A 20945-nucleotide genomic window follows, 5' to 3' on the forward strand; every position below is an offset into this window, starting at 1 on the left:
CAATAGACACCACTATCATTTTTTCTAAAACTGTATTCCAAGAGGCAACAATCCTTTGACAAACGGAGAAGAATGGGAGAACAGGCTCACATTGTATCCGTCAGCGTGGCCGAAGAACTGGCCAGAAAGGATCAACAATTAGAACTCTTACGCCAAGCATACTTAGACCTACAACAACAAACACACCAGTTACAGCAACAACAGCAAAACCTGGAACAACACCATATACAGGACAACAGCAGAAGAGACAACATTCTGAAAACCATAAATCACTTGCCAACTTTTACCGGTACAGGAGAAGTGACGGTAAACAGTTTCTTCAGCAGTATTGAATACTTGCTATCAACTATACAAGATGAAAATATTAAGAAGGAAGCCACAAGAACAATATTTTACAAAATAATGCAGGGGCAGGCGAAAGATACCATCATAAACATCCCCAACCCGGACAACTGGCAACAGATCAAGGAGACGTTGAAACTGAGGTATAGGCCAAGCGTAGAACCACATCAACTATACAGAATGATAGCAAACTTAAAGGTGAATTCGGTGAGTGAGTTAGTAATTGAAGTACAAAACATTAAATATAAGTCAGATGAACTAACGGTATATTATCAGAATGATCACTATATTGATTTGTCGAATATAGATAGTTTACTTGTAAACACAATTAAAGAAATGACACAAGGGACTATTAGATAAAATCTACGAAGAACGAAACATTAATGACATATTAAAAATATTGACCAAAAGGAGATTTGAAAATACATGCATTAGGCCAGAATACAGGAAATTTAAGACTAATGACGACAGGATATTTAGGCAAAATCGACCTCAAAACAAGAATAACAATAACAACCAGGGACACTATCAACGAAATTATGTAGGACAAAGTTATTTTAGACAGAATACTGAACAGGCACGAAATAATAATAATAATAATAATGATAATTAATATATAATAATTCAGGACGATTTAGAATTCAAAATAGTAGGGATAATAACCCATCAGGCAACTTCCAGCGCTTCGGGCAGGTAGGACACCCTAGGCCAAATTTCAACCAAAATAGATGGAATCAACCTAGGCAAAACCTAAACGAACCCATGGACGTTGATAATATAGAACGTTATGGTATACACAATATCCAGAGGGTCGGGCAGGTAGGACACCCTAGGCCATGTTTCAGCCAAAATCGCTTGGAACAACCTAGGCAAAACCTAAACGCACCCATGGAATCCAGAAATGATGTACAAAACTGTAAGTTAAATGAAGTAATAGAAAATTCTGAACTAAAAGAATGTAAATGCGACGGAGGTCAATTTAAACAAACCCCAAATAATCAAAACCATTTTTTTTGGGAACAACCTCAGACTACTTACCCCACGTAAAGTTAACAATTAATAATAAAGAATATAATGCACTAATAGATACCGATGCAAACATAAGTTTAATAGACAATGATATGAAAGAATTTAAGGAAATATTACTTACAAAACCAATTGAAATCAGTACAATAAATGGAAAGGATATAATAAGATATGAAGTGTTAACAAACGCACCTAAAGAGTTTAACGTAAATGAAAATGCGAAAATCAGGTGGAAAGCGACAAAATTGAAAGGACGAAAATACAAATTTATCATAGGCATTGATTTAATGAACTGCTTTAAAACAGTAATAAATCTAGAGGATGGTCACATATCCTTCAATAATAGAATAACAAATTTTACAGTAAACCCATATAAAAACATCCAAGTTTACACCAGAGAACGTTAAATACATTAACGTTCTCTGTTTACACACTGGAAGGATCAGACTTTGACTGGGACAGAATTCAATTGAACCATTTGAATACAGAAGAATATAGAGAAGTAAAGGATATATTGAATAGATTCAAGAAATTATTTTTTAAGGAAGGCGACAAGCTGACCAGTACAATGGAAATTAAACACGAAATCAGAACAACAACGGATGCACAGATAAACGCTAAACTATATCGGTATCCACCACAACACGAAGTAGAGGTTAGACGACAAATTAAAGAAATGGAGGAGCAGGGAATAATTAGGAAGAGCTGCTCTCGATATGCGAGCCCATTAATAGTTGTACCAAAGAAGTTAGATCAGGAGAAAAAAAGTACAGGATAGTAGTGGATTATAGAAAATAAATGAAATAACAATAGATGATAAATTTCCACTACCATACATCGACTCAATTCTGGATAAGCTAGGAAGAGCACAATACTTCACAACCTTAGATCTAGCTAAGGGATATCATCAAATGTTAATAGAAGAAAAAGACAGGGAAAAGACGGCTTTTGTTACACCCCACGGACTATATGAATTTATACGAATGCCGTTTGGGCTGAAAAATGCCCCAGTGACATTCCAACGACTTATGAACGAAACATTACGCGAATTCATTAACAGGACATGTGTTGTTTATCTGGACGACATCCTAATATTTAGTACTTCTCTAAAAGAACATGTAAAAGCAATAACAGATATTTTCAAAGTATTAGAGGACGCAAATTTAAAAATACAAATAGACAAGTGTAATTTTATGAAGAAGGAAACCGAATTTCTAGGTCATATTTTGACAAGTGAAGGACTAAAGCCCAATCCAAATAAAATAAAAGTAATTCAAGAATTAGATATACCAAGAACAGAAAAACAGATCAAACGCTTTCTGGGTCTTACAGGATACTATAGGAAGTTTGTAAAAGACTACGCCAAAGTGGCCCAACCGATGACAAAATATTTAAAAAAAGGCGTAAAAGTGAATACAAAAGACCCTACCTATGTCGAGGCATTTGAAAAGTTAAAACAACTGATTAGTTCTCATCCAATATTAAGGTATCCCAATTAGAGAGAACAAAGTAGCGGATTTTCTCAGTAGAATAGAAAAAAGTGAAGATAATATTTTAAAATATGAAGATGATGACAGTTCCAATAGCATAAACCTAATTTTGCTCGATGGGGAGGAAGACAACGTAAGCATGGCAACAGTACATTCAGCAGAGGAGAATTTGGGTGATCATTTTGCGATTAAGGAAGAGATAGTGAACAAGTATAGAACTCAGATTATACTTACAAATAATAAAACAGAAGAGTTTAGAGAGATACACGGAAAAAGGATAATTTGTATTGCAGAGTGTGATTTTGAACAAATGGGAGAAATTTTCAGAAGATATATTTTAAAAGGAAAAATTGGAATATTTTCGGAACTAACCGACCACAGCTATAACATAGTACAAGAAAAACTGATTAGTATGTATTCGAATGACAACAAACTTCAATTCACTAAGTGCCCATTTACACGATGCAGAGAACGCAGAGAACGTTAAATATAGAGAATTCTCACGAGCTACGAATAGTGTGAATTGTCAAAAATGAAGTGAAACGGCGAACACTGTTTCACCTCGCTCAACTCGAAGGCGGGGAAGTTTTTAACAGAGCTGATTACAGTGAGTTATGTACAAGTACATTGGCTCTGCTTAGTTTTTGGTTTCTGTATGAAATCAAATTGACGGCATTTTGCAACTCATTTGCCTGTGCATTTTTATGTTCCCTTGATAAACGAAAATTTATTCAATTTATATTTTCAAACAAATATAACCAAATAAAAAGACAACATTTAAAATCAAAGTAACTTTAATGTTTGTTGTTTTAATTTTAAAAGAAAAATTTAAACAAAATACATTATAAAACGACCTCACATTTTGTTGTGTGCGTTTTAGTGTAAATTTGATGAAAATTTTTACTAATTTTTCGGGTCGAAATTAATTTTAGACAAGAATTCAAAGAGCATATTGTGGTATATTGATGAATATATATGTATATCAATATATGTTTATATACATATATTTTGTTAGTTATATTTGTGCAAAAGTTCAATTGCATCTTCAATTCTTATAGTGTTACAAATGTATGTATGTCATATTACATTATCATATTATATTTATGTGCTAGCAAACCCGGCCCCCTTCGCTGGGCACACTAAAATAGAATAGATATGGTTTAGAACAGAAAATATATGATTTTCATATTATTTATTTCTTTATTCTTTATTCAAGCGCTTTGGCATAAACAATATTTTTTGTTTTTCTATTTGTTTTTGAGTAAATATTGTATAAAATATAAATTGAAAATCAGGAAAAAAGAAGATTGTTTTTAAATTTCAAATCATCGCATATGAATAAACAATCGTCTTTTTTCCTGATCATCCATGAATTTTTCGTTTCAATTTATATGTTTTATTAAGCATTGGAGCTTTTTTAACCATTATCCATTTATATTTTTCAAAAAAAAAAAACGAAAAAAATTTTTTTTTCCACGAACACATAATTTCATTCGGATTTCACATTAAATTCTCAAATTTCGTAAGAAATTATTCACTGTTCCAAAATCCACTCCAAAAAAATTCACAAACAATTTTTACATGTTGCACTTACGTTTTTTCCTTATGGCATCCAAATCAGAAAGAAATATTGACACATTGTAACTCACACTGTCAATTTGACAGTTCAGTTCCGCCCCAAGCGTTAAAAAAGTAAGCGACATTATGGCTGGTTCAAAAGAACGCTGTACCCGTTGCCACTGCTCCGAATTACAACCAAACTTTACGAAACCCATTTTCAATACTTACTTAACAATGTGCGTAAGTTTGGTTTAATTCGGTGCAAAGACACGGCGGGTCCACGTTTTGGCATATATTTCGAGACCCTAGTCATCAATAGGTATGAAAATTACCCCGTATCAAAGCACTTATCAACAGCTTTCATTTGATACCCATATTGTACATACACAACCAAAGGTTACCCGGGTCCACGTTTTGGCCTATATTTCGAGACCCCTGTCATGGAGCGGCATGAAAAATACTCTGTTATAAAGCATTCACCAACAGCTTCCATTTGATACCCATATTGTACATACACGTCCGAAGGTTACCCGAGTCCACGTTTTGACCTATATCTCGAGACCCTATCTACCAATAGGTATTCAAACTATACGGAAATCATCTTCAATACCTACTTAACAATGTGTGTAAGTTTGGTTTAATTCGGTTCAAAGACACGGCGGGTCCACGTTTTGGCATATATTTCGAGACCCTAGTCATCAATAGGTATGAAAATTACCCTGTATTAAAGCACTTATCAACAGCTTTCATTTGATATCCATATTGTACAAACACATTCTAGGGTCCACGTTTTGGTCTCTATCTCGAGACCCTTGTCACGGAGCGGATGGAAATACTCTGAACCAAAGCATTCACCAACAGCTTCCATTTGTCCACGTTTTGATTTATATCTCGAGACCCTATCTACCAATAGGTATTCAAACTATACGGAAATCATCTTCAATACCTACTTAACAATGTGTGTAAGTTTGGTTTAATTCGGTGCAAAGACACGGCGGGTCCACGTTTTGGCATATATTTCCAGACCCTAGTCATCAATAGGTATGTAAATTACCCCGTATTAAAGCACTTATCAACAGCTTTCATTTGATATCCATATTGTACAAACACATTCTAGGGTCCACGTTTTGGTTTCTATCTCGAGACCCTAGTCACGGAGCGGATGGAAATACTCTGAACTAAAGCATTCACCAACAGCTTCCATTTGATACCCATATTGTACATACACAACCAAAGGTTACCCGGGTCCACGTTTTGACCTATATCTCGAGACCCCAGTCACGGAGCGGCATGAAAAATACTCTGTACTAAAGCATTCACCAACAGCTTCAATTTGATATCCATATTGTACAAACACATTCTAGGGTCCACGTTTTGGTCTCTATCTCGAGACCCTAGTCACGGAGCGGCTTGAAAAATACTCTGGACTAAAGCATTCACCAACAGCTTCCATTTGATACCCATATTGTACATACACATCCGAAGGTTACCCGGGTCCACGTTTTGACCTATATCTCGAGCCCTATTTCCAAAATAAAATATAATCCATGTTACTCGTGGATGATGTAGCTTTCGAATGGTGAAAGAATTTTTAAAATCGGTCTAGTAGTTTTTGAGCCTATTCATTACAAACAAACAAACAAAGTTTTCCTCTTTATAATATTAGTATAGATAATAATTAAAAAAAACGGATGTAGGGTATTTCTACCTGAAACACATATGGTCCATGAGCGTAGAGGGACATTTTTGCTTCTGCACGTTCATGAAACACATGTGGTTTATATACCCCCTGACGCACATATGGCTCAGGAACGTATCAGTGCTTATCAGGCGCACGTTTCCTGAACCATATGTGGCTCAGCGGACAGGGAACGTGTTAATTATGTGGGATTTACTAATATAGAACGTGAAAATAGCGTTTTACTTCGCTGTAAAACTAATAATTAAAAAAAACGGATGTAGGGTATTTCTACCTGAAACACATATGGTCCATGAGCGTAGAGGGACATTTTTGCTTCTGCACGTTCATGAAACACATGTGGTTTATATACCCCCTGACGCACATATGGCTCAGGAACGTATCAGTGCTTATCAGGCGCACGTTTCCTGAACCATATGTGGCTCAGCAGACAGGGAACGTGTTAATTATGTGCGATTTACTAATATAGAACCTGAAAATAGCGTTTTATTTCGCTGTAAAATTGTATGTGCATATAATTACATGGAATTCAGTACATACATAGATACATATGTACATACGTCCGAAATGAAATAATGCGAGCGATTCGTAAATACATACATACATACGTCACCATACGATGTAATTCAACATTAATGAGGTGTGGTGAGATTATCGCTTAACGCCTGTTGCTTCATTCGGTTGACAGCGAGCAAACACACAAACAGCTTTTTTTGGAAAAAGAGCTGCTTTTGTTTAAACAATTTTGGTTAAATAACAAATATATCAATTTTTTTTTTTGATGCAGAACGAAAGTAAATATTTCAAAGTTAAACTCTAAGAAAGTTTCATTTTAATTGGTTGATTCGTTTATGATTTATGGCCGTGAAAACAAAAAAATTATGTTTTTTTGCCACATTTTGACCGATTGCCACGCCCCCTTTATATATTTCTTCACATTATATAGATATAAACCTTCCTCTTCAATCAATCTATCTTTAAAAAAAAAACCGCATCAAAATCCGTTGCGTAGTTTTAAAGATTTAAGCGTATACGGGGACATAGGGACAAAAAAAGCGACTTTGTTTTATAATATGTAGTGATGTACATATGGCCCCATATAGCGTTTGCTTTTTGAACCACCTATTTTCCTGAGAATGGTAACACAAATGACATGTCAAATGTGTTTTTAATTTACTTAAAGGTTTGACATTTATGAAATGGGACGCTATACGCTTAAACAAAATTGGGAAATATTGTATTGAAAACCTATTTCCAAAGTGGTGAGTCTTCTTCTTCTTCCGCGGTTACAGTAAATGGCGAGCGTTACCGTGACATGCTCAACGAGTTTTTGTTTCCAAAAATTGAAGAGGATGACATGGAAGACATTTGGTTTCAACAGGACGGTGCAACTTGTTACACTGCCAAAGTTACACTCGAACTTTTGGCTACCGTTTTTGAAATCCGATATCAATTGCCGCCTCGGAGCTGTGATTTGAGCCCGTTGGACTATTTTTTGTGGGGAGCCGTTAAGGAGAAATGCTATGCGAACCATCCAGAGACGATTGATGCTTTAAAAACACGAAATCGAAGTTGCCATTCATGAAATTGGAGCCCAAACAATCGAAAATGTGCTTAAAAATTGGGTTGATCGAATGGTCTACTGTAAAGCCAATCGTGGCAGTCATTTGAACGATATTATTTTTCATTCATAAATGACAATGTTCAATCTTCAAAATAAAAAAAAAAGTTTGAAAAAATATTGATTAGTTTTTTTTTATAGCCGATTCAAAAAGCAAAATTTACATGGTGCACCCTATATATGTATGAAATCAATAATGCATAAGCGCAAGAACATCATCTTCATTTCATATGTTTATATGCATGTATGTATGTCCAAATAACCTTGACTTGTTTATTCACATGTCACAGGACATCACATTCGTACTAGAGGTGGAAAACTATCGATGGCACTATCGACACTATCGATGGTTGGGCGCTATCGAGCCACAATCGATAGCAGCAGACACTTGCGATAGTGGGCCATCCAATATCGATGGTGCCATCGATAGCAGGCGTCTCACATCGCCAAAAAAAATTGTTCGCGCTTGTTCTGTATCAGCAATTTCCAAGAAGAAAAAATAGATAGATATGGAGCGCTTTTTAAAAATAGGTATGTTTAATATATTATACATAAGTATTTTGATCGACAATGTGTGGAATTTAAGGTAAACGTCGAGTGTCCCCCTCAACTATCGACAAGCAGGACTGCGAGTGCAATAGCACTGACTCTGAACCAGATAGACAGAGTATTACAAAAAAAAGTAAAATTTCCTATGTCTGGAAGTATTTCAAGAGGTCCGACGACAAAAAATTTGCAAAATGTCTTGACTGCGGCAAAGAATACAAGACAAGCGGCAATACGTCAAACCTGCACGACCACTTGAAAAGGTTTCATTCTGGCTTGGAAATTAAAAAACGATTCAAAGTCTAAGCGAAAGACGGACATTGACAAAGCCTTAACTGAGATGGTTGCCAAAGATGTGCAGCCCTACAATATTGTAGAAAATGAAGGGTTTGTACAATACACTCAGGTATTGGATCCTAGATACAAACTACCGAGCAAGACACACTTACGAAATGTGCTTATGTTAAATTATTTCAAGGAAACCTCTGCCAAGCTATCAGTAATACTTCAAAATGTTTCGGATATACATAGCTATTACATGTGACTTGTGGACATCAAGTGCCAATGCTAGTTTTTTGACTGTGACGGGTCATTTTGTTTATAATCAGCATCATTGGCTACGAAAAAACTGTTAAGCACAACTAATCACTGTTCGCAAAACATTGCAGATACATTGCGAGAAATATTTATTGATTGGAACATCCTCAATAAAACGGTATGCATTGTAACAGATAATGCCAGCTCCATGCTTAAAGCATGTGAAATATTGCAAATTAGCAATTTGTCATGCTTTGCGCACACTATTAATCTGGTGGTGCAAGATGCTTTAAAAGTTGATGACGTAGTACCTCAAGATTTATTTACTAAGTGTAAATCAATTGTTCGATTCTTTAAAAAAAGCACTATAGCGAATGAAAAATTTAAATTAGCTCAAGAAGTCTCGGCGTATATTTTGTTGCAAGAAACACCCACTAGATGGAATAGTTTCTATTTCATGATTGAGCGTATTTTAGAAACGAACGATGCCATTGCCAAAGTCTTATTATCAACGACAAATGCACCGCAGCCATTTACTGCTGAGGAAATACTTGCGCTAAAAGATATTGAAAAGGTATTGGCTTTCTTTCAGCAAGCAAATGAGAAAATTTCTTGAGGAAAGTATGTAACCATATCGCTAATTATACCCATGGCATATGGACTTTTCCGCAAAATCGATAGTGTTTCACCTCTGCTACAAACTTTGCAAAGAAAAACTATGACAAAAATATTAATGGAGTCAATAAAGAAACGCTTTTCCATATATGAGCAAAGGACAGTCTGCATGATGGCTACGCTATTGGATCCACGCATGGATTTCAACACAGCTCAAACGCTGAACTAGCAGCAACATTTTTTGAAAATGAACTAGCAAAATACCCCGTCAAAGAGTCCCTAATTAATCTGCCCGTCGCACCGGATACAAGTTCCCAGGACTCTTTGTTTGATTTTTTGGGTGAGCGATCGATGAACAAAGTTGTAAACTCACGAGTGGATGCAATCCTGACTAAAAGGCAATATCTGGAGAGGGCAATTGCCGCTCAAGATATGGACCCTCTGTTATGGATGAAGGTATGCCTAAAAAACGAATTATAAGTTCTATATAATTAAATATATTACTTTTTTTCCAGGTGAATCAAACTGAATTTCCCTCTATTGAAAGGCTGTTTTGCAAATATCTTTGCATTCCCGCTACGTCCGTAGAGTCCGAAAGAACTTTCAGCAAGGCGGGCCAAATTATTTCAGAGAGGCTAACCCGACTCAAAGAAAAAAATGTTAACATTCTTTTATTTTTGAACCGTAACTTTTGGTTAAAATAAACTATAATTTTCTTGTATTCATTAAAAAAAAATTTCTTTGTCGGGCTATACTATCGATGGCGCTATCGACACTATCGATGGTTCAAAATTAACTATCGTCGAATATCGATGGCGCCCACTATCGATAGTTCTCCACCTCTAATTCGTACAAGAAATGAGATACACATACGCACTAGTGAACGAGTTTCTTCCTAACAAGTTCAAAAACAATTCTGTTCTAAAGCCTATGTAGGTGTGTATGTATTTATATATACACACTTTAAGTCCTAGCATGCATACATACACACATACTTACTTGCCTTCTAAACTTCCTACAAAATAATTATATTCATATGTAACTACATCCATGCACGTTCAAACATACATGCATATATGCGCGATCACAGCGCTCCCTTCTTGCTTCCGTGTACTTTTGCCTTCCACCAGTCGATATTCCGAATATTGAACTTACAAAACCAAAATACCTTGATTTACGCAAAAGCAGCAACAAGCGCAGCGCGAAGGCTGCTTTGGCACCACGCATTCCAAAATGTTCTAGAACACAACAAAAACATAGCGCATTCACTTTATGCCTCAATATGCCTATGTCGTCAAAGCCCAAAATCTAAGCCTAGCGACTACAAAAACAAAATACATTCGTAGACACAGTCGCAGCGGCCATGATTCTTGTAGTCGCGACGGCGCTGAACAATTTAGAATATTATATGGTACAAAAACAAAAAAAGGGAGAGGTGAATAGCCTAAAGTGTATCTAAGATATATATAAGGTATAGCTCTCTCTCTCCTTTTCCTCTACGTTATATCTTTTTTCTCTCTCGCGGAACGAAAATGCCCAAAACGTTGCATGGCCTTGAAATTTTACTCTCCATTCTCGCTCGTCCATCGGCGCCTCAGAAGTTTCAATTCGAAAGCTAAATAAAAATATGTTTTCGGGGATCTTTTGCGAACTCGTATCAAATAATATCTTTCATTCCGACTCATTGTCAGCAACAAACTTTCTGTGGGTATTCATATACAAACCTTAAAAGAAAAAATATATTTATAACCATTTAATATATTTGTGGTAAAAAAATATGTTTTAAAAATTAATTTATTTACCATTTAGACGAAACTCTGTCATCATGTTCGTTCTCAACCAAATTTTCTTCTTTTTGGTTTCTGAAAGAACGTTCCACTGTACATAGTTGTAGTGCAGGGCATTGCAAGCAAAATTTCAAGAGCTTGAATGATTTTTGGGTGAAATTCCGTTTTTTACGAACAGTCATCCGTTCACGAAATTGAATTCGGGTGCGTGCAAAAGTTGACAAAATTAAAAGATGAAAAATTAAGATTATATATAATTATATTGGCGCTTACACTCTTTTTGGATGTTTGGCCGAGATCCTCGCCCTATTTGTGGCGTGCGTCTTCATGTTGTTCCACAAATGGAGAGACCTACAGTTTCATGGCAAAAATACACTCGGAGGTTTGCCATTGCCTGGCGAGGGGAGATCGCTATTCGAAAAAACGTTTTCTTTGGTGTTTCACAGAGATCCGAACCTATGCCTTCCGAATGGTAGTCACGCACCAACCCTTTCGGCTGCGACGGCCAAAATTAAGATTATACACAATAAATACAAACGAAAATTTAGGCAACTGAAATCATTGGAAATAAATTTTGCTATTGTAGTACTAATTATAACAATTAGAGCACGAAGAAATACGAGCTACAGAACGGTCGATATTATGGTATTTCACAGCCGGTGCCAGAACACAATCTAAGGATATAATCATTGCCTACTGAATGATTGCTAATTGTAGTACCGGACGCAACACCTTGACACCTGAATATTTCATATTTAATTCCTCCAGAATATATCATCTGTCAAAGGAAAATGTGCCGCGGAACTTAAAAGACATTACGATCCGTTTGCATTCGTAAGTCATCATCCCATTCAGATAATACGAGACTTATGGACTAATTTTTGCACGATTGCTAATACGGATGTGACGATTCTAAATTTTATTGCTTTTGATAAGTATTGTACCTCAATTCTATTCCAATTTGCATACCTTCCAAAATAGACCAAAAATTGGGCCTCCTAAATTTTGGATGCTATGGATCAAAAACTCAGTTTTGCAATGAAATTCTAGTGCAACGCATCTAAGAAAATTGCTTCGAAAACCAGACGTTTAATTATGATATTAAGAAATTATCGCCATCATCATTAGCATCGTATCTTATTCGACATGGACCTTGTATTGTTCGCAGTATTCTTCTTTCAAACCTCAGCATTTGGTCGATGTCTCTTGTTTTAAGTACCCTTACTTCGCTGCTGAAGTTATGTGTATTTTATCAATCAATACATGATCTCTCCCCTTCCGGGCATTTCCTAGGTTTGCTTATGAATTTTTTTATGTGGAAAAGAAACGCTGCTTAACCACAGCCCGCTGCTAAGTCATACATTTATTAGTCGTGTATCATTTTTTTCGATTCCTCGTTTATAGAGTGCCTTCCACTAACGTCCTTGATAATATCGACGTTTCCCATCTTTGAATTTTAATCTCCGAGCAAAATTTCTATGCCATATTTACATGATTTTGACATCACATCTTCCAGTTTTTTATGGAAAGTGTATTTTGGAAGATCGTCATAAACATCGGTAAGCGCGTACACGCTACAATTGTAAAGTTTTGAATATTTGAATTAAGGTATCCAAGTAAGGCAAAAAAGAAAAAAACATGGCTCGCTGATAAAATACGGATGCAGTTGTGAAAGGAACATTTGCTCTAAGATTGAATCGTGACGTAAAGTTATTTTCGGATCGTTTTCAGTGAGTTTGAAATGTCATTCGTACTTTAACAATCAATGGAGCTCCAACGAATTCAAACAAAAATGTGAGTATGTAGCTAAAATAACACATGAGCTCAAAAGTCCCTGGCCTAAAAAAGAAAACCCGTTTTTTTTGTTCAAAATTAGTTTTATTCATCAACGTAATTTCCATCAAGAACAACGCAATCATTCCAGCGCCGCTCTAATATTTCAATACCACTTTTGTAGAACGATTTAACTTTAGCCTCAAAATAGGTCTCAGTTTCATCGATAACCTCTTGATTCGAACGACATTTCTTACCGGCGGGAATTTTTCTTAGGTCTGCAAACAACTAGTAGTCGCAGGGAGCGAAATCTGGCGAATAAGGTGACTGTGGAAGCAATTCAAAGTTCAATTCATGTACGAGTAGTTTTGGCTTGACACTGTGTGTTTTCTTACTGAAACAAAACAGAGAGCAAATGCAGCACCCACTTATTACCTAAATTTATACATACATATATGAAATATATATGCAATTGTCTATAAAATATGTCAGTTGCATTCAAATATTAATTTATATCTAGTTTTTAAACCGTTCGCAGTTCGTTTCCATTTAACTAGAAAACCTTTTTACCAAAAGATATTTCATTTTTTCGAAAAACCAGTTTTGCCAGACACTCCTTTTAAAACGGAATTACATACCTTGCAATATTTTAATTCAGCATCATTAAGTTACGACTTCCAAATCCCCCGCAGACGTTTTCGTGGAACCTTAAGAATTACCTGTCATGCATTTATGCGGTGTGGTGAGTTTCGATTTTTTGTTTTATTGTATTGGAACTCATGGGCTGAACATATATGTATTATATCTGAGTGGGATTACTTTGACGAGGATATATTGATGAATATTAAATATTTTCCGAGAAAAATAAAAAGTCACCTTATTTCTTGAACACATATCTTATATACCTAAGTTACCTACATTCATTTGAACACTTACAAAATCCTCATTGGGTGCATTCAAAGGTGCTCCTTGAATGAACCTATCTAAACTACGAATGACAAACCTTAAATAACAATTTTACAAATGCATATAAATACACCTTGAACCTCACTCAATTCCACAATATAATTTCCATTTAGATTTAAATTGGTCGCGCGCAAATTTCGATTTGAGTGGCTTTGACATCTTGTTAGCGTTGCCCTGGTGCCGAAAAATAAAAGCGAATGTCAGCATAAGTCAGTTTCAAAACAGTATAAAACATCTAACAGACAAATATTTATTTATAAAAAATTCTAAAATCTTAATTATAAATAGTTGCATTCGATACAGCCATTTTGTTGTTGTAGCAGCATAAACATTCCCCATACTTATATACAGTGAATGCTGCTGGTGTGACAGGATATAAATCCGGGTCGTTTCCGTAACGTAGAACCGACTGTCGTGGAAACGGTCGATACAGCCATAGTTGCATTCGATTCACTCAAAAATGTAGAGAGCAAAGCGACAATTCGGAGTAAGAGAGACGTTCACTTTGTGCTGGAGAAATTGTAGTTAGGAATCTTGGAATCTCGTTCTCTGTATACGTCAGCCTGCTGCCTGACTTGTGCCGGCTTACAATTTGCAGGTTATACATATAATACGTTCACATATGCATTAATCATCTATAAATCGACCAAATTAGTCTACCCGTTCACATATGGCAGATTACCCGCAAAATTGACAATCAGCTGTCAATACTGTTGGGAAAGGTTTTTCTTCATAGTCTTTTTAGTTGCAGATTTTGAGTTAAGCACGAAAAAGTAGATCATCTACTTATATGTGAACGTACTAATAATAGTCAAAAACGATCAAGTGGAAAATTTAATAACAAAAAACGCATATTTATGATACTTTTTTTGAGTTTCAGTTGGCAAATTTTCCGTTAGTTTCTTCTTTTTGATTGCTGCCATAACCGCTTACGCGAATTTGGTCGAGTTTAACAAAGCGCGCTAGTCGTTTCTTTCTCGTGCTAACCGGTGCCAGTTGGACACACCAAGTGAAACCAAGTTCTTCTCCGCCTGATCTTTCCAACGCAGAGGAGGCCTTCCTCTTCCTCTGCTACCACCAGAATACTTTCAGAACAATAGCGTTTGTATCCGCTTACCCACTGGATCTTTATTCGCTGCACTATGTCTATGTCGTCGTAAAGCTCATACAGCTCCGTGCGTTAACTTTTTGATTTTGTCCTTGGAAGAGAATCTTTCCTTATATCCTTAATTTGGTGTTGACTAATTTTGTTAACGAACAATGGTTATTTCAAATAAATCGAAGGGCCGTCTCAACTCGTGATTTGTCGGTATAAAAGCGTCCACTCATGATTTGACAACTACGTCGTCCCAGTGTCAGCACTAGGCTAATGCGTATGAAAAATTACAATTATAAAAATAAAAAACTACACATTTTTCAAAAAAATTATTTATGCATTATTCATTATTTAAATGAAGAGTATTAAGGTGTATTTTTTACATAAATCAACCAATTTTGTCGTTTTTTAGGGGTCCAGATGGAGGAAATTTTCTTTTGTAATAACTTCGAAAATGCTAATTTCATAACACTTAAATATAACTTTTCAATTTATTAAATACATTAAGAGCACATTGTTTATAACAAATTTAGCAACAGGTCTCTATCAGTAATGTAATATTTTTTACAATGGAATTATAGATATATAATATAATACATACACTGCGTACCTCATTGAAATTCGTATTGATTTACTAAGAATGGCTTTACCATTTTCTACCACCTATGGTTTTTAAATAATAAATTAAACTCTTATAAAAACTCTGCGTGTGTGTAAATGAAGAACTATTTACTCGTATTTAGTATCCACTTCTTTCGTTTAGCCATTGATAAGAGGAAAAATAGTATTAACTTCTAATTTAATCACATAATTATATAGACATTCTTTGTTAGATGTTTGGCCGAGGTTTTCATCTAATTCTCTACGGCATTTAACTAATTTCTTTCGATAGCTGCATGATCATGAACCTCTTTTAAATTCTAACAAGATATAAAAAATCTTAAAACATGTACATATACAATAACTAAATGATATCAACAACAAATTGAATACAAAATTTCAAACTCCTCTTTTAACCTGTTGGCATAAAAAGTAGGGTATTCAATTTGTACTAACAATCAAAACAATTGTGATAAATCGAAGGGGAAGCGAGAGCTAAATCTGTGAAGGCCGTAAGTGCTAACAATTTTTATTATTACATAGACATGACTATTTATTTTCATCATTTGTTGAGGTCTGGAAATCTGATGAATACGGTGGATGCTCCAACAATTCGAATTTTAATTTATGGATTTTAGTCATTGCCAAAATGCTCTTGTGACACGGTGCATTGTCCTGATGCAAAATAATTGTTTTCCCCTTTGCAGACTGGGTATTTTTTCACGAAATTTTTCCTTCAGCTGGTCTCAAAGGTTAAAATAATATTCAGAACTTATTGTTTTACTAGTTTGCAAGTAATCCACAAACAAAACTCCTTTCGCTGCCCAAAAAACTGATGCTAACATCTTCTTGGACGATGAGACGATTGAAATGCCTAGGATTTCTACTAAATCTCTTTCAGTCACTTGACGGTTTTCCAATTCTATTTTCTGTATTTTTTCTATGATTTCTTGTACTGCTGCTGTTTTTCGACATCCTTGACGTGGGTTCTTCAATTGTTGCACGACCACGTTTAAACTCAGTAACCCATCCTTCTAGTGTACTAATTGATGGCGAAAAGTCCTTATACACTTTCAACATTCGTTCATAAATTTCCGTTGCTTTTAAACCTTCCTTGATTTTTTCCATTGTACATTGTGATACGTCGGTTCTTAATGTATTGTAATCAGATAATGAATTGACAGATTGAAATGAAACTTCACATACGCTCATATGAAGAGTGTACCAACAAAAAAAATTTAGGCTGGTAGCTGCCTTCTCTTATCGAATCGCAAAACTTATTGGACAACTTGGTATGTACATACACTTGTACAATAGTTCACTTTGTATTCCGATACTACGACTATGCTCTGTCTGACACCAGTATTAACATTTCCATTTGTACTTACTACCATACCTCTATTAGGACTTGTGCGAATCTCTCAAGAAACTACTCAATAGTAATATCTAAGTGTAGAAAATTTCTTAAGTACTGTGTAGAGCATAACGGACTTTTTTATCTTTGTTAGGCGTGGATCTTGGCAACTGAACTTGGTAAGAGTTAGTGGTGGATTTTTGAGAAAAACTTGGATATCAATCATTAATTTTTGGAAAAATAAAAGCGGGAGCACATGATCATGGATATTTTTCTACCATTTGTCGGCTATTTTGCCTGACATTTATCCTCTATGCGGGTGCTTTATGTGGTTAGCTTATGGTTGATTTCCGCCCTACACGGCATGGGTAGAGGTATAATTTGAACGACTGACAAATCAATCCGCAACCGTTTTTTTTTTTTTCATTTTTGTAATCACTAACCTATAATTAGATGCTCTAGATAGACTAAGACAATATAATACAATAACATTTTTTTTTAATGGCTCAACCCAAGCCAATACATCTGATGACATTACAACTCGTTTGACTAGCTTGGAGTTTACTATAGAAGTCTATTGGATGAACCTAGAAGTTACATTTACGATACAGACGCTTTTGTTTAACAAACTTTTCATGGTGTGTAGCAATTAAATTCGAGTATATTTAAAGGTTAGTGAAAAAATATCAAGAAACTGGTTCTGTCGAGACTTCTGAACCACTTTTAACATCGATATCTCGAAGTTCTCAACAATTAGGCATTCGGGAATCGACGGAATTGGCGGATTTCACCAGTAGACGAGGACATTCAAATGATTTTTCACCTGCGACCATTTTTCACATACGACTATAATTGTTAAGAGCCGTATTTTGACAAAAAAAAAAAAATAGTGAAACCCGAAAGAATCTAAATTTTTACACTTTTTATTTTAAAACATAATCTATGGGCGTATTTTGAAATACCCTTCACAATTAGGGTACTGAATACTTTATTATTTTCAGACATATCATATTTGTATCCTCTTTTAAATGATCTATTATATTGGAGGTAAAAGTAGTTGTATTTAGATTTCGTGTATTCCCAAATAATGATTAGATAAGATCAAATAACATGAGATCAGCAACTTCTGCTCAGTTAAATTAAGTGGCATTTTCATATTTACTTAAGTGTAGGTGGAACATGTTAATTTTCTAAAAATATTAAACAATCATGCTCCTCTCTTCGTTTGTGACAAAACTGAGTAATTTTTTTAATTAGATTATATACACATACAATATATTTTTAAATTACCGCAACATGGAGGGTGTGCATCGCAAATAACGAATTTTCGATGTTTATCAAGCTACGCTACGAATATTTAAATGTTTACTCGAGTTATCTTCTGCACAAACGGTCGAGCAGAGATGGCTAAATCGGTTATAAGTTCTTAGTGCGATAGTGCGCCGGGCATTAAAAACCGTCCGAAAACGTCAGTTAATGTTGCGACACCCAATATGTATCAATGCAAAATAAGGGATTCATTATAATAATTCGTTTTGGCTCTTTACTTACTATGCACATAAACAATCTCGATTACTTTTTTGTTACATATATATGTTGAGTTATATTAAATGCTATTATATATTAAAAGCTTATGAACTATTAAAGATAATGGTTGGTAATATAAATACATTTTGCTATTTATTTGCTATAAGTTTAACTCATTTACAATCCACACAATTTTTTAGTTATATACATACATATATTTGTGGATCAACAACTTTCACTTATCAAGAATAACATCATCAACGATCACAAATAACACCGTCTTCACTTAAATCCGAGAAGTCTTTTGAACGCTCGCCTGTAGTCCAAATTAAATATTGTGTAAATGACGGGATTCAACCCTGAATTTATGTAGCCCAGCCAGGTAATAAAGTTCTTGAATTTATTCGTGGGGCAGCAAGTTTCACAGAAGGGCAGAATAACGTACATAAGGAAGAAAGGAAGCCAACAGATAACAAACACTCCCATTATAATGCCCAAAGTGCGTGCAGCTCGGCGTTCCTTAGACAATGATATCCTCTGTTTTTCCTCTATGAACTGGTATACACCGGCAGGTTTTTTTTGGAGTGGCATAGCCACAGTCGATGTGGCGCCTGTCGATGATTGTGGCGGTGTTATTTTTAATGAAGTGTTTTCGTCATTGTTCACATCGACTGGTCCCATTCCTCCTGAGGCTCCTTTATGATCACTGTTACTGCCAGTAGACATTTCGCAATTTTCCAAGTCTTTATTTTCGGCCACCATGAGCAGTAATTGCTCTGTCCCAATTGCATCCATAGAGACGGTTCTTTTTCCACCACTCGATTCATCATCAATTTTTTGCTGCTGTTTCTTCCGCACTCGCATTTTGCTGTGCTTAATAGAGTCTTTTATTTTCGCACGACGAGTTTTTTTTCGTTGCGCCACCATTACGCCCTGTTCCAATTCTTGCAGATTATCCCTACTCAGCGCTTCATTATTACCATGTGTCTCACTGCTGATGGAGTCCTGATCATTTGATATTATAACTGCAGACGTTGATTGAGATGAGGCCTTACCACAACTCAATATGGTCAAACATAGAGAACTCATAGCATAACTTTCTCGCCTTGCATTGATGTTGCTCATGACCGGTGCCTCCATATCACCACTTTTCATTCCGATGGTGTTTATTTTCGAAGCTTTGGCTCGCTCCCGTAATCGCCGTCTTGTTGCAATATAGATTTCGAAGTATACGAGAGTCATTATTACTAAGGGAATGAAGAATGATCCCAATGATGAGTATATCACGTAACCACGATTTGACGTTAATTCGCAAGGTGTAGCACTCGTAAATTCATCTGGCCAGTCGTTCCAGCCCACAAGCGGTGGCGAACTGATTACTAAAGACAGAATCCATACACCGGTTATTAATAGTAAAACTCGACCAACTGTACGCTTTTGGGCATAGTTAATGGGGTCGGTTATGGCCCAGTACCGATCAAGGGCAATTGCGCATAAATTAAGTATTGACGAAGTACAGCATAAAACATCACATGTTAGCCACATCTTGCAAACATGAATACCGAATTCCCATCGTCCAAGAATTGAGTATGCTACGTTGAATGGCAATACAAGTAATGCAACTGTGAGATCTGCTACTGCTAGTGATACAATAAAGAAGTTTTGAACTATTCGCAGAGGTTTATAGGTGAATACGCTTAAAATGACTAGAATGTTTCCAATTATTGTTAAAACAATTATTATGGAGAGTACTATTGTAGTGAGAATGGCTTCCCACTCAGGAACGGCCAACTGTATGCCAAAATGGCTCCAGTAAAGCTTTTCAGTGACTGCAGGAGTGCCACATCCATCGACGGTTTCCACTTTGCTATCGTTAGCTCTAGCTGTAGACGTAGAGGTAGTCACGAAAGCGGTAGCAGTAACAGTAGCTGTTACTACTGTGTTGATTGAGTTGGAAATGCTCGTTAACTTAACATCGGTGCCATAGTTCTTCGGTGTTGCGTACATACCATTGGAAATGTTTAGCAACAACAATGCATGTTGCTGAGTTGGCGGCATTTTGCATAATCCTGGATTTCTATTTATTCGTTTCAAACTGTTACAATTTATATTTTAGTTCGAAGGAAAAGTCTCAGCGAAGGGAACTAGACACTGATTCTGAACTAGACACTGATGAAATATGGATGACCGCGTCCGGTGAGTTGATGAGTATTGAGTTGATCAAGTCTTTGCCGCCTATTACTGAGACATACATCTGCAAAAGAAAACATCAACAGAAAATAAATTAAAGAATTATCACGTCTATTATATGGACAAATACGTTTATTCAATTGACATTTCAAAGCAAAATTATTCTAAACAAGAAGTGTCATTATTAAACAATCGCAATTCCTTATCATATAATAT

General features: G+C 35.7%; 1 protein-coding gene across 2 annotated transcripts in view; it reads right to left on the bottom strand.

Annotated features, from left to right (window-relative positions):
* Positions 1-17919: 17919 nt before the first annotated feature.
* LOC128860780 (tyramine/octopamine receptor) overlaps positions 17920-20945 on the bottom strand; it is a 66058-nt gene continuing 63032 nt past the window's right edge. For both annotated transcript variants that reach the window (XM_054098519.1, XM_054098518.1), the window contains one exon: positions 17920-20793. In XM_054098519.1, coding sequence (XP_053954494.1) covers positions 18822-20597 — 1776 coding nt within the window. In that variant the 5' untranslated portion in view covers positions 20598-20793 and the 3' untranslated portion in view covers positions 17920-18821. The remainder of the gene's footprint in view (positions 20794-20945) is intronic.

The sequence above is a fragment of the Anastrepha ludens genome, chromosome 4, assembly GCF_028408465.1.
Source record: "Anastrepha ludens isolate Willacy chromosome 4, idAnaLude1.1, whole genome shotgun sequence".
In the NCBI taxonomy this organism is placed as follows: domain Eukaryota; kingdom Metazoa; phylum Arthropoda; class Insecta; order Diptera; family Tephritidae; genus Anastrepha; species Anastrepha ludens.